This window comes from Geotrypetes seraphini, chromosome 1, assembly GCF_902459505.1.
Source record: "Geotrypetes seraphini chromosome 1, aGeoSer1.1, whole genome shotgun sequence".
In the NCBI taxonomy this organism is placed as follows: domain Eukaryota; kingdom Metazoa; phylum Chordata; class Amphibia; order Gymnophiona; family Dermophiidae; genus Geotrypetes; species Geotrypetes seraphini.
The window spans coordinates 484,867,224-484,890,118 of record NC_047084.1 but is presented as its reverse complement, the minus strand read 5'-3'; the positions used below and the strand labels follow the sequence as shown (position 1 = coordinate 484,890,118).

Genomic DNA, 22,895 nt, shown 5'->3' with positions numbered 1-22,895 from the left:
TTCTTTCAGAGAGATATATCCTTACAGCATAACTGTCCCATGCCAGAATCCATGTTCCAGACACTGCCCACCTGATTTATACACTTTCCATCCTCTGAAAGTAACCTCTTTCCTGTTTGTGGAGTACTCCGTAAAAAAAAGGACACCACCCCATTAATCTAAGGATCCTTAGAACATGCTCTGAGCCAGATTTCACTTCCTATGAGAGGGAAACTAGGCTTGAAAGTTTTTCCTACATCAATGTCTGGAAAAAAATCTCAGGAGTCGATGACAGCTAATGAAGTATGAGCCTGTGAAGTATGAACCTGCTCTTCACTGCGAGATCCAGAGGCCAGTTGCAGCCACGCCCCCCCCCAAAACCTTAAGTGTGGCCCCTGACTCTCTCTCCAGTGTACAATCTCCCCCATCTTTTTTCATAGACTTGTTGATGGCATACCTCCATTATAGTTCTATTTAATACCTGTACTATACACTCTCTGAATTTCAGCTATCAGCTGCCAAAAATCCCACTCTATTCTCAAAGGACTGAGAGAGCAGCTGCAGTTCAAACCAAAAAATAGATGAAGGGGGCAACACAAATAAATACAGGGGGAGATTAAAAACTAGAAAGGGAATGGAAGTAGAGACAGGATGGTGGAGGTTGCCAGAATGTCTGCCACTTTGTCTGATGGCAGACCTGGCTCTTACATTGCTATTTTTCAAGCAGGGGCCAGTTTAGTATTAAAAAAACAACAACCCAATTACAAAGATTTCTAGTTTGGGGTCATTAGGGCGCAATGCTTCCCATCACAAAAAAATCTCCATCCTCCTATCAGGGCATATGTTCCTACACAGAGAAGCAAGACTGCAGAAGCTGGAAGGAATTAAGTTCAACCTCTCCCAAGCAGCCAATCAAATCCAATAGACTGTATCCCATTGCCTAACCAGACACCCCTCACATTCAAAGAAGGGTTTTCAGACCTAATTGCTTGTCCTGTTTTCATCATTACCTCTTTACATGTTATTATTCTTATCATTTACACATATAGTGTACAGTAATAGGCATGGAAAATGTTAGCACCCATTCTACAGAATACCTATATAGCAGTGGTTCCCAAATCTGTACTGGAGGTCATGTTCTCAGGCGATGCACAATTAATATTCATAGTTGAGATTGGCATACAGTGGAGGAGATGCATACAAATCTCTCTCATTAATATTCATTGTGGACATCTTGAAAACCTGACAGGCTGGGGGGTTCCTTGGGACAAGTTTGGAACCACTGCAGCTTTATGGCAATGAAATGTTGCTTTAAAACAAAATATTTTCTGAGTAATTTTTGGAAGGGGGTAAATGAGGTACACCAGCAATTATAAGCAATTCTTTTTTTAGTCTGTATGGCAATTTTCTTTTTTCTGTTTATACCAAGCATATGTGACCATCTCTAAATAAAAGCAACTAAAGATCACAGAAATAAAAAAATAATTTTGTTAGAGCAACAATTTGTAATATAACAATCCAAACCCCATCCTTTTATGGTGGGAAAAAAAAGTTACATAAGTTAAAACATGAACAGTAAATTTTTTAGACTGCTTATGGACCCATGACATGAAAAATCAGCCACTCTCAACATTTGGGTCCACAACTTTAATCATCATTTCCCAGAGACAGTCACATATGCTTAGATTCTTCTGCCCTAGTAAAAGGTTTGATCTAAAGCACAGATGAGCTTTAAGACAGGCTGTATTTCACAACCACAGATGCACTCAGTCCTCTCATGCAGAACACACTCCCCTCCTGCTTGTTCAAAGCTCAGTTAGAATTTATGATCTGAATATTAGGAATGGATTAAGTATTTTAAAAAAAATTCAGTAAAATGTTTGCAATTCATTATCTGTAGAACGTTTAGGAATGCTGTGATGAATCCTTTCTGGTGAAGCATGCCGTAACCATCAGACTTCCTTGGTGGGCTCTGTCTGCATGGGTTATTTTGTCGATAGAAATATTTGCTCTGAAACCTTTACATTTTTCAGGGCACGCGCCGACAGGAAGTCTGAGAATAATGTGAACACAGGTCACAGTGCTTGAAACTCTTAAGAAAAAGAAGAGAAACCAGTCAAAGGTGAATACAGTTTCTTTGAGCTGTGGTGGGGGAGAAAAGCCTGGACTCTAATATGCTAGAGTGGAGATTAGTTACTTTAAATGCCTATTTACTTTCTTACAATGGAACTGATTACTGAAACCCCTTTCAACCAAAATGGACGGCCCTCCACTAATGCACAGCTTCAGATGTAATAGGATTAAGAAAATCCTAATCAAAATGTTTGGTGGAGACAAAGACTGTGTCTGAATTCAAGAAGGAGTGGGACAGGCATGTGGGATCTCTTAGAAAGAGGAAGAGAGAATGCAGTGTCCCACAAACTCTCTTGAGCTGCGGCACACTAAAGGAAGTGGTCGCAGCTCGAGGCACCCAGAAGTGTGCGGGCATCGCCGTGATGATGTCATGAACATGCGTGAAAGCCCTTCAGACGGGGCCCCAAGACACCATTGGGAGGTGCCAGCAGGGAAGAGGGCTGGAGGAACAGAGAGGTGCTGGCTCCGGCTGATTGCCTACAGGACGTGCCTCTCTCCTCCTCCCCAGTGTGCTGCTGCACACCTAAAATCTCAGGAGGCACACAGTTTGCGATACACTGAGATAATGGTTACTGCGGATGGGCAGGCTAGATGGACCATTTGGCCTTTAGCTGCCATCATGTTCCTATCCAGCTCCAAAACACCAAAAACTGAGTGCAGCCCTGGCATTCCGACTGTTGTGAAATCACAAGAGGACTGTGAAAAACTGCAAGAGGACGTTGCGAGACTAGAAGACTAAGCATCAAAATGGCAGATGGCATTTAATGTGCGCAAGTGCACAGTGATGCATGTGGGAAAGAGGAACCCGAACTATAGCTATACGATGCGGGGTTCTGTGTTAGGAGTTGCTGCCCAGGAAAAGGATCTAGGTGTCATTCTTGAGGATACACTGAAACCCTCAGCTCAATGTGCGGTGGCAGCTAAGAAAGCAAGTAGAATGTTAGGAATTATCAGGAGAGGAATAGAAAACAAAGATGAAAATGTTATAATGCCTTTGCATCGCTCTATGGTACGGCTGCAACTTGATTACTGTGTACAGTGATGGTTGGAGTATCTCAAAAAAGATATAGCGGAATTAGAAAAGGTTCAGAGAAGGGCGATGAAAATTATAAAAGGTTTGGGAAGCCTTCCCTATGAGGAAAGGCTACAACGGTTAGGGTTCTTCAGTTTGGAGAAGAGACGACTCAGTGATGATATGATAGAGGTCTATAAAATACCGAATGGAATGGAAAGGGTAGATGTGAAATGCTTGGTTCAGGTTCATAGTCTAGAGCGCGCAAGGACAAAGGCCGCACCACAACCGAGCACAGGACTTCATCGCACTGAAGAAAAAACGTATTTTAAAGGGCTCCATGCTGGCGTTGTGGGAGGTTTGGGGTGTTGTAACCCCCTCATTATACTGGAAACTTAACTTTTTCCCTGTTTTTTATGGAAAAAATTAAGTTTTCAGTATAATGTGGGGGTTACACCCCCCACACACCCCCAACATGGCAGCGTGAGGCAGCGCGATCCCTATTAAGTAGAGTATGGGGGTTCCCCCCCACACCCCCCGTCAGAGCCCTTTAAAATACGGGTTTTCTTCGGCGCTCAGTTGTCCGCGCTCGGTTGTCGGCGCACCTTTGTCCTTGCGCGCTTTTGACCCGTCACCGAAATGCTTGTTCACTTTTTCCGAAAATACTAGACTAGTGGGCATGCAATGAAAATACTAAGTAGTAGATTTAAAACAAACACGTGTTATTAAACTCTGGAATTCACTGCCGGAGAATGTGGTGAAATCAGTTAGCCTAGCGGGGTTAAAAAAGGCTTGGATAATTTCATAAAAGAGAAGTCCATAGGCTTGGGGAAATCCACTGCTTACTCCTAGGATAAGCAGCATAAAATCTGTTTTACTATTGGAATCTAGCTAAGTACTTGCAACCTTGGTTGGCCACTGTTGGAAACAGGATACTGGGCTTGATGGACCTTTGGTCTGTCCCAGTATTGCAATTCTTATGTTCCGGAGTTTGTCATGCCAAGAGAGTTCCAAATACTTAGAAATGGGAGTTTTATAAATAAGAGAACACTAAATGATTTTAATTTTACTATAACTCCAGCCAAATGTCTTTGTAATTATGTTGTAAACCACAATGATTCCTAGTAGAAAGCTGCAGGATTTAAGAAATTATTTGGTATGGTATGGTAAGCTCCTTTCATAGATGGGTGCCTAGGCGAATGCCTAGACCTTGCCAAGATGATGGCAAAGGGGAACAAAGAATTTGTTTCTCAAGATCAGGGCCGGGACCAACTTTAAAGCTGGGGAGCCATGCAAGCTGGCATCAGACTGTCCATTCACTCCAATAACATAGACCTTAGGTAAACTCCAAACTCAAACTTTACTGTTGCTCAGTTGATGAAAGAAGCAGTTTTCATAACAGTTCCTACACTTAGGATATCCTTTTCTCCCCCCCCCTTCCAAAACTTAATCTCCACACTGATACAAAAATAAGTCTCAAAAATAGTACATTTCTTATCAGATGTCAAGTGCTTTGTAAATGAAATACCTTAGCTATAATGGTCTGATACCAGTAACCTTTTATTCTGTGCCAATTATTATTATTTTCTCTCCTCTGTCTCGGATGTAGGTTCCCAAAGGGTTGTATTATGGGCTACTTGGATGGTAGTGCTGCCTAACCAAACACTCCCTCTCCTTCCACTGAGATTCCAGAGGGTGAGATAGGTCCCCACACCTTCTCACTACAGCAGTGTCCCTCAAACTTTTGCTTTGCTCCAGCTCACTAACGGAGCAAATGTTTTTCTGTGGCACCCAAACAACTCCGCCCCACAGAAACCTAGTCTCATTTTCCCTGAGCTCGGGGCCAAAAAAAGGTAGACGTCCTAAGGACCAAACGTTATACCTAGACCATTTTCAAAAATAAAAGATAGATGTCTGACAGCTTTGCAAATGGACTTTTCTACTGGGTTTGCGGACGTCCTGCCCAAAACATCCAATGCCCCTTCTTCAATCCCTGGCGGCATACCTGGAATCTCATCACAGCACACAGTTTGTGATTTACTGCACTACATTAGAGAATGACAAGGGGAAAAAATCTGTCCCCGCCCCGTCCCACCATCCTCTGCACCGCCCCGTCACCGTCACCCCTTTCACCGCCCCGTCACCGTCACCCCTTTCACCGCCCCGTCACCGCCACTGCCATCCCATTCACCGCCCCGTCACCGTCCCCGCTGCATCCATATAAGCCTTAGTATTGTAATATTTAGCTTATTCCTTTCTTATAAATCAAAGTTCCTGCTGCTGAACTAGAGAAAGAGATGTTCAGCTGGCAGGGCTTTGTTTATAAATTTTTATCAACACAACTAATATACTACTTTATCCTAAAGCAAAAAATAAATAAATAGAATTTTTTTTCTACCTTTGTTGTCTGGTTTCTGCTTTCCACATCTTCTCATTCAATTCCTTCCATCCACTGTGTGTCTTCTCTCTGCATCTTCCAATTGCTGTTACTGTGCCTCTCCCTTCACCCCCCCCCCCAATTGGCCTAGCACCCATCTTCTTCCCTCCACTCCCCCATAGTCTGGCATCTGTCTTCTTCCCATTCTGTCTTCCACATTTCCCTTCAGGGTCTGTTCCTCTCCACCCTCCTTCAATGTCTGTCCTATTCCTTTCCACCACCACCCTTCCCTCCCTCCTTTACCATCTGTTCCTTTCTACCACCCTTCAGCTCCTCTTGCGTGGCCTATCTATCTACCTTCCTCCCTCTTATTTTCATGGCACGTTACAATGTAATTTGTGCAAGCCACTGGAGCCTGCGAGCTCGGTCCCTGTCCCATCCCCACAAACCATCTCGCTTCTGTGCTCCTATTTTCCCCATTTCTAATATCTCCCCTATGTATCTGCCATTGCACCCCCCCCTGTGTCCATATGCCATCCCCATGGCATGTCCCCTTTATGTCTCTGTCCCTATGCCCCCATGCACATAATTTCCCCTCTTTCTGTTACCTTCCTGTGTCCAGATTTCCCCTATCTTCCTCTTCCATACCAGTGTGTCTCTTCTTTTCAACCCCATCTAGCTTTTTTCCCTCTTTCTTCCTCCCCCCCCTGCTTCTAGCATCTGGCTCACCTGCCTTACCTGTCCTTCCCTTTCTTTCCTGCTGTGGGTTTTTCTTTCCATCTTCATCCCCTTGGCCCAGAATCCTTTTCCCTTTCACTCCCTCCTTCCAGTTTGAGCTGGGAACACGGGCGATCGCACGGTCCCTGCAGCCCCCACCCGCCTGCCTAATCGATCCTAGCCAGCTCTCTCCCTTCTCCTCACCTTAGTTTGCAGGCTTTCTTTTTCGGCGACCTGCACGCACGGCTGCTCAGTGTTCAATCTTCTGCTCTTCTGCAACTTCCTGTTTCCGGTTGCATCAGAGCAGAAGATCGAAACTGAGCAGCAGCGGGTGCGCGGCTCTTTGATAGTGTGCGGGTCGCCGAAAAAGAAAACCTACAAACTAAGGTGAGGAGAAGGGAGAGAGCTGGCTAATCACTAGGATCGATTGGGCAGGCGGGTGTGGGCTGCGGGGACCACGCGATCCTTCATGCCTCACTGCGAGGACAGGACCATTCACCGCTCCACAGGGCGGTGAATGGCCTTGTCCCCGCCCCCGCAGCGACTGCTAGTTTTCGTTCCCCGTTTTGGCAGGTTACCCGCGGCTAAACGCGGTGGCCGCGGGGAAACCGCCACCTTGTCATTCTCTACACTACATCAATACAGAACCAGGTTTTGGGCATGGAACTTGCCCTCATCTCTCATTTCTTGCTTCTGCAAGTGCCTATAATATCTAACCTGGGTAGTACAGATAGGCTGAATCCTCATCTCCCTTAGGTATCAGCTTCAGGCATAGGCAGCCAGTCTGGGGCCTCTCCCTTAGATAAATCAGTGGCAGGAGAGGGTTCCAAAGACTAATTCAGCCCAAAAGCAGAGCTTAAATCCTCTTTGGGGGGTGTACCTTTTACCACTAGGAACATCCCTTCAGAAATTCCAAGAACTACCTTGGCTACTAACTGGGTCCAATTTCAGAAGTTACCAAAAGCCTTGACATTAGACACCGACAGCCACTGGTGCCAAAATATCCGCTGAATCTTCCTACTACAGCAGATGCAGGAACCTCAAACAGGGAAAAACACAGACTCTAATTAGGGCTGCAGGTAGCTAAAAGAAAAACCACAGCACTAATAATGAATTCTTGCAAATTGTCAGTTAAAGAAAACTGCCAGCTACCTACTGAATAAATGAAATAGCAGCTATTTTATTTTACTTTTTTCAGGAGCAGCCAAGAGCAAAATACTTATATAAATAACTAATTAAAAACTAATCCTTATTTCATGATGAATAACTTTTGCACTATAGTGTATCTTAAATAGAAAACTATCTTTAAACAGATTTTTTCTCAAAACCCCCCAAACATTTTATTTCTAAAAAATCCAATTTAATCTTTTAATTGGCAGATGGTGAAAATGGTTGCTTTATGTAACTTAATGTTAAACAAGAGCAACAGTGCCAAGTAATAGGAATTTGCAGATGCAGATATCCTATAAGAGACATAGAAACACATGTTGCTTCTGAGCAACAATGCCAAATAAAGGGTTAAATGATTTTATTTTATTTTTTTTTATCATTTTTTATCCACCCTGTAATGTACAACAGAAAGGCAGTAAATCAAATCCATGACCAACAATAAACCTACAAGGCAAACACAAGCAAAAAAAAAAAAAAAATCCAACGGGACTGCAGTAGTATGTCAACCAACAAACAAAAGAGAAAACTGCAGAAATGATGTACAAGATGCCAAGGCTTTAATTAAAAAGCAAAACTTTACTTAAAACACAATACTTGCAGCAATGAACAGTTTGTATCCAAAATACAATTGTGTGGAAAACCGGGACCCAACACGGTCCGTGTTTTGAAAACACACTCCTTCCTCAGGGGTCCTAAAAGGTATTAAACCCACTTTCAAGGGAACCATATGGATTACAACTGATTAAAAAAATGATTTAGTGGACTGAAAAACGAATTGGGTAAGCTCCTTCGCAGTGCGATGTAGAAAGTTAAAGTGAAACAATAAACCTACAACAAACAAACTTTGGAGACCAGAATTAGGGAATCACCAAGCACAGCAGCTTCACTCCTCCACCATGTGCTGAAAGGCAACCTCACTCCCTGCAACACTTCATCCCCCCCCCCCTTTTTTACAAAACCATAGCATGGTTTTGTAAAGGGGGGGGGGGTTGTAATTAATAAACATAGAAAATGACAACAGATCACAACCAAAGACACTCATTTATTTGAAAATATAACACATACATGTAATTTCTAGTAAATTAAGACACGCTGGGACTATTATCTCTGCCCATATTTTTTTTGTTTTGTGAGCCATCCTCTTGTCAAAGATTCATAAGGTGACATACATTTAAGAGGAACACAGACAAAGGACCAAGTACATCTATCACATTTTACCCATCTGGATTTGTCATTGGTACTTCACTTTTTTGCTTGTCTGTTTTGTATACATTTAAGAGACCTCAAGGATAATTGTATATAGTCTTATGAACAAATGGGCTAACCCATTTTTCACACAGGAGGTGGCTGGCCAAGTTGCCCATGAACTCAATTGCAATAGCCTGTTCAAATCACATGCAAACTTCTGCAAAATTCATTGGCTTTTAGATTATTTCATTTGTCTATAGGTAAATATTGATGTCTTCATGCACTAGATGCATAAATTAGCAAATTAGCATTTTTTTCATAAGGTCTAAACAGTTTTATCTATTTACCAATTCACAATTCTAAAGCCCTTCATAATACTACCACACATACAGTATTCATTAGGCATGGTTTAGGCAAGGGAAGATGTCACAGAGGTCAAACAGGAAGGAACCAAGAAATATTAACAGTAGGGTCAACTCTATATAGGTCACCAACATTTATGCATCAAAAAGCAAACAAAATGTGGGTGTTAACTCCTGGATTCCATATATAGCACCTTGATTTGTGTGCCAAACTCTGGGCGCGCTCCTAAGATGCATGAGCAAATTAATTGGCCAACAAACCAATAAATAAATGTCACTAACTGGGTGCTAACAACTAATTATCAATAATTGGCACTCATTAAAATTTGCAAGCATATCTGGCTACATTCATAGTGCATAACTCAAAAGGAGGCATAGGTGTGTCAGGCCTAAAAATTAACACAAGTTCTTACAGGATACTGCCTCAATGTGTCTAACTTGGACACCAGCATTTACCCCAGGTTTCAGCAGGTGCAAGTCTGGTGCCTAGAATTAGGCACAGAAATTGGCACCAAGTGTGATTTATACAAGGCACATGCCCTTTAAAGAATCATGCTTAGCACCAATTTTTTTCCTTTTGAGCATCACTTAAAGAATTCTCCCCAAGCTCTGTTCTGTACAGCAGTGTATCGCGGCGAGATTCTGGAGTGCAACGAGATGCCAGAGAGGAGGTCTCTGCACTTCTCTTCCCTCCCTCCCCATTCCGGTTCCCTACCCCCAACCCATAGACAACACCACAATCCTTCCCCCCCCCCCGGCCTACCGAGATACCTCATGGTCCTGGGAGTCTTCATTGTAGGCGCACAGCCCTCTTGCTCCTGCCTCCATGCAGCTGCCTTCTAAAATGCCTGCCGTATTTCCTATCGAAGGGGTGTTAAATGCCCATTGAAAAAAAAAAAAAAAAAGCCTTTAACAGTGCTTTGAATTTTGGAAAAGCCAATTCTGAACAGAGAAAGGGAGAGAGAGACTACTTCAAAATGAGGGGCCATCCTGGAGATGGGAGGACCAACCTATGGGAATCCAATGAATGTAGAGTTTGCAATGGCATGTAACAAAAGACAAAACATAACAGTAAACCAAGTACAACAGTAACAAAAGACAAACATAACAGTATACCAAGATGTAAAGCCCTAAATGTGAGACAACGTCTGACAGGTTTGTTGGAGTAGGAGAAATAATCCTTTATGATATAACAAGAGTTCTTACTATTTGAGCTGGTAGGTGTTTGACGGAAAGATAGTGGACTAAAATATAAGGAGTGCACTATTCTTCCAATTAGCAGCCTAAAACATTATCTAGAAAAGAGTTCAAAAGAGGGGGATAGGTGGCAGGATCATGGTCTTGGAAAATGTGAATTGAAATATTTTGAACCACTGGAGCTTCTAGATGACAAAGAGTAAGACAGGTCAGCTATTCTGAGTTGATACCAAATAAAGATCAGTCCATGAAAGTGGAGTAGCTTGAAGATATGAGACCCCCCCCCCCCCCGAAAAAGAGCAGTACAGGCAGTCCCCAAGTTACAGACGCCCAACTTAAGTACGACTCGTAGCAAGCCGGCTGTAGCAAACCCCGCAGGCTGCCGTCAACCTTGGTAGCACATTCCCTCTGCTGCGGTCCCGCCCCTCCTCTGACGTATGGGATTACGTCAAAGGGAACGTGCTACCGAGGTCGACGGAAGTCTAAGAGGTTCGCTACAGCCGGCGATCCTCAGCAGGCTGCTTTGAAGAGGAGACCAGGCAAAGGCAGACACTCATGAAGAGCAGCGGCGGGCCAGATTAAGTAAAAAAAGGTAAATGTCTTGCGGGCCAACTTTTAATACACTGTGGGCTAGAGTTTGATATGTCTGTCTTAGAGGAAGAGATAATGGTTAATGTGGATGGGCAGACTGGATGGGCCATTTGGCCTTTATCTGCCACCATGTTTCTATGTTCTATTTTTCTAGGTTAAAATATAACAGATATAATCCAAATAAACCCTCCCCCCTCCCACTCTAATGGAACCCTAGTCAAGCACAAGTGAAATCTTAAGATGAAAAGAAAGAAACAGGGGAGATTTGACTGACATATCTGACACTCACCACAAAATCACTACAACGTAATTTCAAGCTTATCCTGGACTCCATATTTTATCTACCTGTTATGCAACACTATCTTCCTATTACATAATAAATTTACCTATTCTGACCCCCATACCCCTATGATCAACCAAACTGTATCCCCATGTTTCCTATACTGTAATCTTTCAAGTTCGTATCCAGATTGTATCTACCTCTACGTAACAAACCCTCCCAAATTGTAACCCATCTCAAACTCAACTGGCGAGGATTCTACAGAAATAGAAGGCCGCTTATAGCATAACAAATGATGTAGTCTACTACTCCAACCCCAATAAGGTGGGTTATTCACGCTATACCGAGAACAAACTTTTCTCCCCAGCAAACCTGCCTTATATTATTATGAGGCGATTCCCACTACCCTGCAGCATAAACACTTCAAAATTATCCAAAATAAAGCCTGCTGCTGACAGCAAGTGATTATGACCTTTTCATAGCCAGTGGCTTTTACAGATACATAATGCTCAAGTCCAGCAAGGCAATAGGGTTCACAGGACCAGAATTACATTAAAGCAGAGGATTTCAATCCAATCCTTGGAGAACACCTAACCAGTCAATTTTTTTTTAGGATACCCGCCATGAAAGTATGAGACAGATCTTCATACAATGGAGGTAGTTATGCAAATTTTATCACATTCATATTCATGGCAGATTTCCTAGAAACCTAACTGGTTAGGTATACCTCAAAGACTGGGTTGTGAATCCATGTATTAAACTCAAGAGGAGTCTGGTCCCTGTAGAGGCATCTCATCTGCTTTCTAAACCCCCCTCTCACAATGCATATGGGACATTTCAGAGGTCTGAAAACAATCAGACAGATAAGTAAAGGTCCACAGACACAAGTGGATTCCTTCCCGTCCTACCATGTCAACCTAAACAGCATTCTTGTAGCACAGGGGTGTCAAAGTCCCTCCTCGAGGGCCGCAATCCAGTTGGGTTTTCAGGATTTCCCCAATGAATATGCATGAGATCTACTGGCATACTATGAAAGCACTGCATGCAAATAGATCTCATGACACCCCTGTTGTAGCACAAGAAAAAATTAGCAGGTGAAATATTTCCACACATTAGGCCATTTATACACTTCATGAACTCTGCAAAATTAAGACTCCTATAATATTTCAGCTGAAGAAAAGCATTCTGTGCCCTTTTCTCTCAAGGGAACCCTTGAGGAGGAATTCATCCATGTGTGTTACTGTTAAGATGGGTTTATTTTAGCACAAGATCTCATTGGATAAAATGGGAAACTGCTAAAATAGCATAACTTGTGGTAGCATAACCCATCTAACAGTAGCACACATGGATGAATTCCCCCCCCCCTAAAACAACCATTTTATAACTCTCTGGCCACAGGTGTCTGTGTTATGGCTGAATAAAACATCTCCTAGGCACCTCACATTGACTCTTCACATCTAGGTTTATACAAACTCCAAATATCTTTTAAATTTGAGGCCATAATCTACTCACAAAGATTCTGGGGCTGCACCATCACTAGGTTCACTAGGCACTTTACTGTAGATAACACACCTATTAAATTATCAACTGCCCAATTTGCGATTCAAATCGATTCACCAATTCACTTTGGGTGAATCGATTTGTTTCTGCAAAAAACTGAACTCACCGATTCGTTGACCTCCTTGCTAGAGACCCATTCAGGCTTTCCCTCTGCCACCGGAATCCTTTCATCTAATGTAACTCCCGGTTTTGCAAAACTGGAAGTTACATCAGAAGCAAGGGAAAGCCAAGTGGACCTCTACATGCAGATTGGCGGTAGCAAGGTGATTTTTAATTGGTTGGCTGGCAGCAGATGCCCACGCCTCATCTTCCCACATGCACGCTCATGCTTACTCCGGAGCCCGGCAAACACCCCTGATCCGCCACCTGCATGCACCGTTCTTGCTGCTGCTCAGTGGCACGTGCCTGCTCTCCCAGGCCCTGCCAGCAGCTGGCCTTTCATCAGCCGCCACATGATGGCCAGAGCCCCGCATACCTGTGAGCGCCTGGCAACGTGGTGGCACGTGGGGGCTTGTGAGGAGCGGCGCAAGCACATTGGAAGTGCTGCGGAGACACTCCTCGATCGGTTTTTGCAAGGCCACATTTTCTGCAGCTCACGGGAAAAGAGTTTGTCCGCTATGCAAAGTGCCCGGAGCTATTGGTACGTGCCTCAATGCATGAGTGTTACCCTCTGCTAGCCAAATACTGAGCTTCTGTGTTGGGAGTCAGAGCTGGGGGGAAGAGGGGAGATGGACTTTTTGGAGTTGGTGGACTGGAGAAGGAGAGATGGGGAGAATATGGATGGGAGAGAGGAACTTGGTGGAGGGGGGAAGATGGATGGTGGAGGGGGGAGATGGACTTGGGGGAGAGGGGGAGATGGACTTGGGGGAGAGGGAGAGATGGACTTGGGGGAAAGGGAGAGATGGACTTGGGGGAAAGGGAGAGATGGACTTGGGGGAAAGGGAGAGATGGACTTGGGGGAAAGGGAGAGATGGACTTGGGGTAGTTGGTGGACTGAAGAGGGAGAGATGGGGAAAAGATGGATGGGAGAGATGAACTTGCAGGAGATTATGGAGAGGGGAGATTGGGGGGATAGTAAAAATATTGGATCTTAAAAACAGGAGAGGGAGAGAGATGGTAGACAATGGGATTTAGGGAAGGAAGAAACAGAAAGGGAGAGACGTTGGACACAAGTGATGGTGTGGGGGGGATAGAGATAGGAGGGTAGTTAGGAAGAGAGAGGGAGAGATGGTGGACCCTGGGGTGGTGGAAAGGAGGGAGAGATGCTGGATGAAAGGGTAATTGTGAAAAGGAGAGATGATGGATTTGGGGATAGTTGGGTCCATCGCTGCAGCTACGGGAATAGAGACGAAAGGAAGGAAAGATGCCAGACCTTCGGGCAAGGGAAGGGAAACAGAAGGGGAGGACAGAGATGGAAGATGGATGACTACCATGGAGAAAGAAGAAAACGACAAATGGCATTAGACCGCGAATGTGAGCTAGGATTTAACAGAGAGAGGAAAAGTCTTTTTTTGTTTATTTTGTTTACACCACAGCACCAGTGTGGGTAGGAGAGGGCAAAGGGGGTGGAGTGGGTGAAGAGGCTATAAAATAAACCTACCAGGATGTTTGGGAAAAAACACCCAATTGGGCAGGAAAATCAAATTGAAAAATTGATTCAATAGGCTGAATCGAATCGAAATATTTTTTTCCTGAATCGGACAGCACTATTATCAATAGTTTTGAAAATTAATAAAGATTTAAAAACCAAAAACATGTTTTGACTTCTAAACTGAATGTAGTGACTGAAAAATCACCACCTTTAACTAAAATAAAGTGAAACATTACACACAAGCAATGAACAATACATTAAGGGCTAGCAACTTTTTTCTTTGGGTCAAGTGCCAAAAAAAAAAAAAAATCAGCTCCATCACTATTAGTGGTGTTGCCATTACTGGATAAATTCCTCTCCCCCCAATAATCTTAAATCCACAAGAAGTGCACTGGATCAGTATACAGTAGTGAGGATGTGCCAGCCCATGAATAGAGAGCACAGAGATACAGCAGCCAGGAATGGAGCATTCTGACAAAACCTGTTGTGCACGGCCTTGGGTGAATCTCTTACAAAATGGATCTTGGTTACATTAATTTGCTACTATCCTATAATCTTAGAACACAAACAGTGCCTACATTTGGGCACTAACCAGTCTATTCAGCCTGTGGCAGTGAGCAGCTTGCAAAATGCTTCTGGCTGCGGACTAAACTAACCCTGGATATTCAATGCTGAGGCATGTGTGGTTCCTAGACTTGAATAGTCAGATATGACCTGTAAATTAACTGGGCACTGACCAATATTCACATCTGTGCCAGGTTCACTGGCCACATCAAGTTAGGGCAGCTGTTTTGCTGTCTCAACTTTATGAAGTTGGGACAGCCAAGTTTCCCCTTCACTCTATCTCTGTCGCTAAATCACTCACAAACTAGCATAGGCAGTTAGATGGGAAATTCAATTACATTATCAGATTAAATGCTGCTGAATATCCCCAGGATACTGCCACACAAATTTTGAATACGGACCCCTAAGATTACAAAATGAGGGAGGCAGCGTCTAAACTACCGGCTTTATTTCAATTTGTCTCCTTTCCTCTCTCTCAATACCCTTAATTTATGCATATTTATAAAAATCGAAGCAAGCGCAAAGGGGCACCCAACATTCAAAACACAAAGAATTAAGAAACATCTGATTATTTAAACAGTAGAATTGTTCTGCATTCCCTCTTGCAAAAGGCTCGGCCTAGCCTGGAGTTGTATCTTTGCCCTTGACTCTGAGGGATGCGCCTGACAGCAAACTGCGAGTTTTCTCCCTCCACGGCGCACACGTACAGTATCCCCAGGTCAACCTCCACTAGCCTTTATTTCTCACCGAAGGGTGCTCGGCTAAGAACAAAGTACTGCTCCCAAATTCGGTTACACACACACAAAAAAAAAACTCTCATCGTAGACATTTTTAAAGTTTCAAACCTGCCATCGGTGGCCAAAGCCTCCGCACCACGAGCCGCGCTCTACCACCGAACCACAGCGCAGTGAAATTCCGCCAGCGGCGCACGCGCTGACTCGCTTCGCTGCACCTGCGGCGCGAGGCGGACGCACTTACCGGGCACGTGAGGGTGGCGGAGGAGCACCTCGAGTATGCGCTCCTGCGTTCCAGCGCTGGTAAGGGGATGAAAGTTAGCAGCGGGAGCCGCTGCAGTCTGAAGCCGGCGCGTGCAAGGTGGCCGCTGCACGCTCCGCCTCCCCTCCCCCTCCGAAATAATGAATGAAGGGGAGGCGAGAGCGCTGCTCTCGAGTTACAGCAGCTGGGCTGCGCAGCAAACCGTCCCCTGTAGGAAGGAGCAGTGGTTGGGAGGGGGTATTTTTTTTTTTCAACCTGTTTTAGGGTGATGCATCTATGTTGACACGAACTTTTTTTAGTCGTTCTTAAAAATAGAGCTGGGGCTATCCATGTTTCCGGGATGCGTTCTCGAGTTCCTATCCATGCGATAACTGAACGTGACTGCATAGTCGAGAGGGCATCAGTTTAAAAAGAAGATAAAAGACAACTTTTTACTTGTTTTTCACGTGGCGCGCCTTTTGGTTTGTTTGTTTTTTTAAAACGTCTCCTGTACTAGAAATTACAGGTCACAGCAGACAGTTTCTTTAATGCAGCAGGAATCCCTCCCCCCTTTTATTTATTTATTTATTTTTTTGCAGATTTTAAGGCAGTGGTTCTCAAACTTTTTTTGGTTTGTGGCACATTGTAAAGCATACAAAAAAAAAATTGTAGTGAGCTTTGTGTACAAAATTCAAAAACATTAGCTAAACTATGAATAGAAGTAACAAACTCCAGAAAGCTAATAACCGTGTTTTAATAAATTAACCCTTCCTTTTACAAAGCCGCACAGCCGAGTACCATGTGGTAAATGCTCTGACGCCCAGTCACTTTCAATGAGCATCATGAGCTTGAAGGTTTTTTGGCAATTTTTTCAATATTGAGACTTGTATGAGCAAACATATCCTCATTTTATCATCAATGCTTTGAAGTCTTTCTGTTTTGTTTTGGGTTTTTTTTTCTGCATTTAGGGGTCTTTTACTAAGGCATGCTAGCTGATTTAGTGCTCGCTAAATATTAGCGCATGCTAACGTGTATAATGGGCACGTTAGCATTTTGTGCACTAAATCATCTAGCATGCCTTAGTAAAAGACACCCTTAGTGTATGTGAAGAAAACTCTAATTCACATAAGTATAATAAAGTTGTTCATAGTGAAATGCGCACAGAAAGGAAATGACTGGGAGAAACACCTCCCCCTTTTTTTTTTTTTTTTTTTTTACAAAACCACAGAAGTGTAGGGGGGGGAGTCAGGAAAGGGCACACCGGAGATTGACAGTCCCAAAGAGATTAGGGAAAACAAACCCACCTCCCTGCTCCTGGGTGTGACTGCTGTGTTTTGTGTAGTCCCCTCTCTGGCTCTGCTACGCTAAAGGGAGACTCGGAGCTGAATGGCAACGCTCAGGCACGTGCCACCCTTCACTCCCTTCCTTGTAGCCTGAGATCTGCATATTTGTTTCCTCCCTGCCCCTGTGGCCCAACATCTCTTTTTTCTCTGCCCCTGTGGCCCAATATTTCTCCTCTCCTTCCATGCACCTGTGAACCAATATCTTTCTCCCTTCCATCCACCTTCAAGTCCATAATTTCTCTCTACATCTTGGATCTATCATTTCTTCCCACCATACCCCCCCTTGAATCCATCATTTATTCATTCCCCTCCTTAGGTTGATTACTTCTCACCCCTCCAGTCCATGACTTTTCTCTCTTCCCTAACTCCCCTCCACTCCCCAGGTCCAGTATATTTTTTTCTTTCTTCCCTCCCCCTCCCATGGGTCCAGCATAGGAACTCTATGAGTGTCGGGAGCAGCGCAGAGCATTCAGTGCACTGGCCTGCGCTAAAAACCGATATTGCAGTTTTGTAAAAAGGGAGGGGGGTTATTGAAGACTATGAAATAGATGGATTAATGACCCTGCCCCTCTTTTTGATAGGGGACCAGTTCCACTGCCTCCAGCTGCAACAAGCACTGGAGATTAGAGCTCTACTTCCTGCCTTGTGAAGGGAAAACTGATGGGAGATGCCATAAAGGCCTACACAAGGGTCTTGCTACACCAGACCATCTTCTGGAGGTAGAGAAATACTGGAGAATTCCAGGTATAGTTAAGTATCTCTACCTCCATCTGCACTGGAAAGAGTCTAGACTGGTTTATTAGGAATAAGGAAATAAATGAAATTACAGTGGTACCTTGGTTTACGAGCATAATTCGTTCCAGAAGCATGCTCGTAAACCAAAATACTCATATATCAATTCGAGTTTCCCCAAAGGAAATAATGGAAACTCGCTTTGATACGTTCCCCCCCTCCCCCCCCCCGAGGCCAGTGGCGCTGCTCCCCCCTCCCAAGAACCGCTCCCCCCGCTCAATAAGGCCCCCTCCGCATGATACGCCATCCCCCTGTTCGTTTCGCCCCCCCATGATCCGGCAATCCCCCCCCCCCCCCCCGCTCGCATCGCACCACCTCCCCGCCGGGTTCTGGCATCCCCCAGGCATCCATCCACCCACCCACCCGATCACATTTCTTACCCCCGTTTGGCACCGGCACCAACGCACCGGACATGCCAGTGTCGGTGCCCGAAGATCTGCCTCCTTCGCGCTGGGCCTTGAGCATCTGCGCATCCTCAAGGCCTTCGGGTTCCCGTTCTTTCTGAGATTCTCAGAGATCCGAGAATCTCGGAGAGAACGGGAACCCGAAGGCCTTGAGCATGCGCAGATGTTCAAGGCCCAGCACGAAGGAGGCAAATCTTTGGGCACCGGCATGTCCTATGCGTTGGTGCCGATGTCGGTGCCAAACGGGGGTAAGAAATGTGATCGGGTGGGTGGATGGATGCCTGGGGGATGCTGGATCGTGGCGGGGAGAGGGTGCCGGATTGCAGGGGGGGGGCGCTCGTAAATCGAGGCACGCTCGGTTTCCGAAGCGCTGATTTTGCGAATGTTTTGCTCGTCTTGCAAAACACTCGCAAACCGAGGTACCACTATATAGGATAAGGATAATATTAGGATAAGGAAATAAATAAAATTTATTTATTTATTCATTTATTTTTCTATCCCATCCTCCCCAAAGAGCTCAGAATGGGTTACAGACTAACATACATAATATATAGTTAACAGGTTACAATGTACTATAGTTACAGTACAAGTTTTTATTCTAACTTGGCACATATTAGGGATCTAATACCAACAACATACATAATATACAATAAGTTTACAGGTTGCAATTTGTCATAGTTACAGGACAGCATAGCAACCCTGACAAAACAAACTTCATTCTCCTAGAAAACAATAAAACTCCTACCTTAACAAATCTAGTAATAAACTTGATCTCATACCCTATTCAACCCACACTAAAACTTCTGGCAGTACTAATTGACAGAGGCTGCACCATGCAACCACAGATCAACAAGGTAATAAAAGCATCATTCATGACCATGAGAAATCTAAGACAAATCCGAAAATTCTTCAACAGGAAACAATTCCTACTGTTGGTACAATCCCTTATCCTTGGACTAATAGACTACTGCAGCATACTTTACCTCCCATGTACAGCGACCATGATAAAACAATTACAAACTATACAAAATACAGCCCTAAGACTCATCTACTAGTTGAAAAAATATGACCACATCACAGAAGCATACCATGACTCTCACTGGCTCCCAATACAGGCAAGAGCACACTATTCAAAGCCATTAACGGAGAAAGCCCAACCTACTGGAATAACCGACTAACTCAATCCTCCTCATCCAGGCACAGGAGAACCCACTCACTTTTCACACACCCACCATCCAAAAATGTCAAACGAAAAAAACTATATGACAACCTAATAGCCACCAAAGCAGCTAAACTGGACAGACAAATCACCATTCTGCTGTCATTGACCACAGACTACAAAACCTTCAAGAAAGATACTAAAACCTTACTCTTCAAAAAAATACATAAAACCTATCTAACACGACCAGTTCCTACCTAAACATGACCAGTTCCTACCTAAACCCACTTCTTTTTTTTTAAGTTCAATATTTTTTATTGAGTTTTTTGAAAAAATATAAGAAACAGTTCAAGTACAGGGTATCAAAAAATAAAACAAAACATTTAGTATAACAAATATTCAGTTATATTGTGCAATGTAGAATTGAATCGTTTTAAAAGATCTAAAGTACTAGGACTGTTCATGAAAAGATAATAAAAGAAAAGATAAGAGGAAAGAGAAATTGAAGGAAGAAAGAAAAAGAATAAAATGAGGAAAAAGATGAAGGTAAAGAAGAAGAAGAAGAGAGGAGTGTCTATGAAATAGATTGAACATATGAGTCTAGGAATTTCCAGGGTGATTTACATTGTGTCAAACTTTTGGAAAGTCGAATTATATTTTTCTTTTCATAAGCATATGATTCAAATTTATGATACATGCTCAAAGAATTCCACCAAAAGGTATAGTTTAGTAATGAAGAGGACTTCCAATTTTTCAAGATGTGCATAAGGGCAGTCACAAACATTGCATCAATGAGTTTAGGAGGACAGTTAGACTGTGTAAAACAAGGGTGTTGAGATCGGAGAATTATAATGTCAAAGGAAATTTCTTCTGAACAATTGGTAATAGACTTTATGGTGTCCCAAATGCATGTCCAAAAGGAACGAACTTTAGCACAGTGGAAAAGCATGTGATCAAGAGTCCCAGCTTCTTTCATACAATTCCAACATATAGAGTCTTGTTTTAGGTTAGCTTTCCACATCCGAAAGGGTGTCCATACCGCATTCCACATAATGAAGAACATTGATTGTGAGACTCTGGATGATAAGATAAAAGAGGTCGGTTTGTCGATGACCAGAAGAGTTCCCAGTCAACATCAGTAAGTGAGGTTGTCAGCATAGATTCCCAATGTTTCATGGAATGAGAGGAAAATGTGAAAGAGTGATCTCTTAGAATACTATAGAAGAGAGATATCGCTTTACCTTTTGATATAGCCAATGTGGACCAGTGATACAAAGTGTGAATGGATGTCATATAATCAAAGCGTATAGACATAGAAGATAACGTCTTAGTAAGAGAAAGCCACTGTGAGTAAGCAGAAGGAGACAATGAGTAAGTAGAGCAAATTGTGACAAAGGGAACAAACGAAGTGAGAGTGGTTATCTGATGGAGAGACCACAAACCAGCCCGCTGCCACCTTTTCCATGAAAGAGATTTACTATTGATTTGGATTTTGGGGTTATTCCAAATGGACAAGAGTGGACTGTCTTTAATTGAAATCTCTGCGATTACGTCTAGTATATGAAGGGCATGCTGCGTTGCACTCAATAAGGAGTATTTTCTCAAAAGTTTGGGCACTGGCACCGTCAACAAGCATGAAACATGTAATGGTGCACATAAAAACCGTTCCAGGTCAAACCAGGTTGGTGAGTCTTGGGTACTAGGGTTAATAATCCAATAGGCTCCATATTTGGCCAATGATGCGATATAATAAAAATGAAAATCTGGTACATTCAAACCCCCATTAATTTTAGAGGCTTTCAGCTTGTCGAGAGCAATACGAGGTTTTTTGTTATTCCACACAAAGTCAGATATTTTCTTATTCAACCAATGAAAAAATTTCTTCTTGCATAAGGAGGGAAGCATTGAGAGGGTATAGTTTATCTGAGGAGTAAGGGTCATTTTGATAGAAGCTATTCTGCCCCACCATGAAAGGAAGAGTGGAGACCAACGAGACAGGGTGTTAAGAACTAAACTTTTAATTTTAGATATGTTTAGATCTTGAGTTTGAATCGGATCTTTATGTATTAACACTCCCAACTTGCAGTGTTCCCGCTAAGCTGCGCTGGCGTGCGCTGGCGCACAAAATATTACATCGCAGCGCACAAGTTTCTCGTCACAGCGCACACACGCGTCGCAAAGGTAAGGGGAGGCTGGGGGAGGAATCGGACGTCGGGGTGGGGGTGCGAGGGTTCACGGAAGTTTCGCCCCCCACATTTCGCCCTCAGCAATTCGCCCCTCACATTTCGCCCCCCACATTTCGCCCCCAGGTATGTTTCGCCCCCGGTGGTGTGGCTGCCGCCGTCTCATCTGCTCAGCGTGGCTGGAGTCCTTCCCCTCCCTGGGCGGCCCGGCTGTGTGGGAGGGGGGATTGGGGTTTGGTTTCCGACCCTGGCGGCCGCGTCGCTGTCTTCCCCTCCCTGGGCGGCCCGGCTGTGTGGGAGGGGGGATTGGGGTTTCCGACCCTGGGCGGCCCGGCTGTGTGGGAGGGGGGATTGGGGTTTCCGACCCTGGCCCGGCTGTGTGGGAGGGGGGATTGGGGCTTCCGACCCTGGCCCGGCTGTGTGGGAGGGGGGATTGGGGTTTCCGACCCTGGGCGGCCCGGCTGTGTGGGAGGGGGGATTGGGGTTTCCGACCCTGGCCCGGCTGTGTGGGAGGGGGGATTGGGGTTTCCGACCCTGGCCCGGCTGTGTGGGAGGGGGGATTGGGGTTTCCGACCCTGGCCCGGCTGTGTGGGAGGGGGGATTGGGGTTTCCGACCCTGGCCCGGCTGTGTGGGAGGGGGGATTGGGGTTTCCGACCCTGGCGGCCGCGTCGCTGTCTTCCCCTCCCTGGGCGGCCCGGCTGTGTGGGAGGGGGGGATTGGGGTTTCCGACCCTGGCGGCCGCGTCGCTGTCTTCCCCTCCCTGGGCGGCCCGGCTGTGTGGGAGGGGGGATTGGGGTTTCTGACCCTGGCGGCCGCGTCGCTGTCTCCCAGCCGCCCTGCTCCGGCCCCGGGCAGGGCGCGATGCACTGGAGAGCCGGGGAGCCAGAGAGAGAGTTGGGGGAGGCAGAGAGCAGGTTGATTTCAGGGCTGCAGGGCTCAGGGGCGAAATGTGTGGGGGCAAAACATCCGGGGGGCGAAATGTGTGGGGGCGAAATGTGTGGGGGCGAAACATACCTGGGGGCGAAATGTGAGGGGCGAATTGCTGGGGGCGAAATGTGGGGAGCGAACCTTCCGGATCCCGGGTGCGAGCAGGGAGGGGGGCGATCGGAAGAGGCGTACGGCAGATGGCAGGGCGGCGAGAGGAGAGTCGGGTGGGGGGGGGGGGAGTAACACCGGAAGAGAGCGGCAAATCCGGGCAAGGCAAGACTTGCAGAGGCGTACCTAGGGAGTGCGGGGGGTCGATCCCGACGGTCCGCTCAGCTCGCCAACAAGGAGAGGCAGCCGGACTCGCGTACGCTCCGACCGCCTCTTCTTGCA

The 22,895-nt window shown here is 45.0% G+C and overlaps 1 protein-coding gene across 6 annotated transcripts in view; it reads right to left on the bottom strand.

Moving 5' to 3' along the window:
* The window catches only part of PALM2AKAP2 (PALM2 and AKAP2 fusion), a 484,740-nt gene that overhangs the window by 166,130 nt on the left and 295,715 nt on the right, over positions 1–22,895 (bottom strand). The window contains exon 1 of one of the 6 annotated variants that reach the window (XM_033925889.1): positions 15,700–15,973. The exons of 3 other annotated variants lie outside the window; for them this stretch is intronic. Coding sequence is in view for 1 of the 3 variants with exons in the window: in XM_033925898.1 (XP_033781789.1) it covers positions 9,710–9,766 (57 nt within the window). In the remaining 2 variants the exon portion in view is untranslated. Of the gene's footprint in view, positions 1–9,709; positions 9,778–15,566; positions 15,673–15,699; positions 15,974–22,895 lie in introns of those variants that run through there. 2 more of the 6 variants (XM_033925946.1, XM_033925898.1) reach the window with 2 other exon arrangements.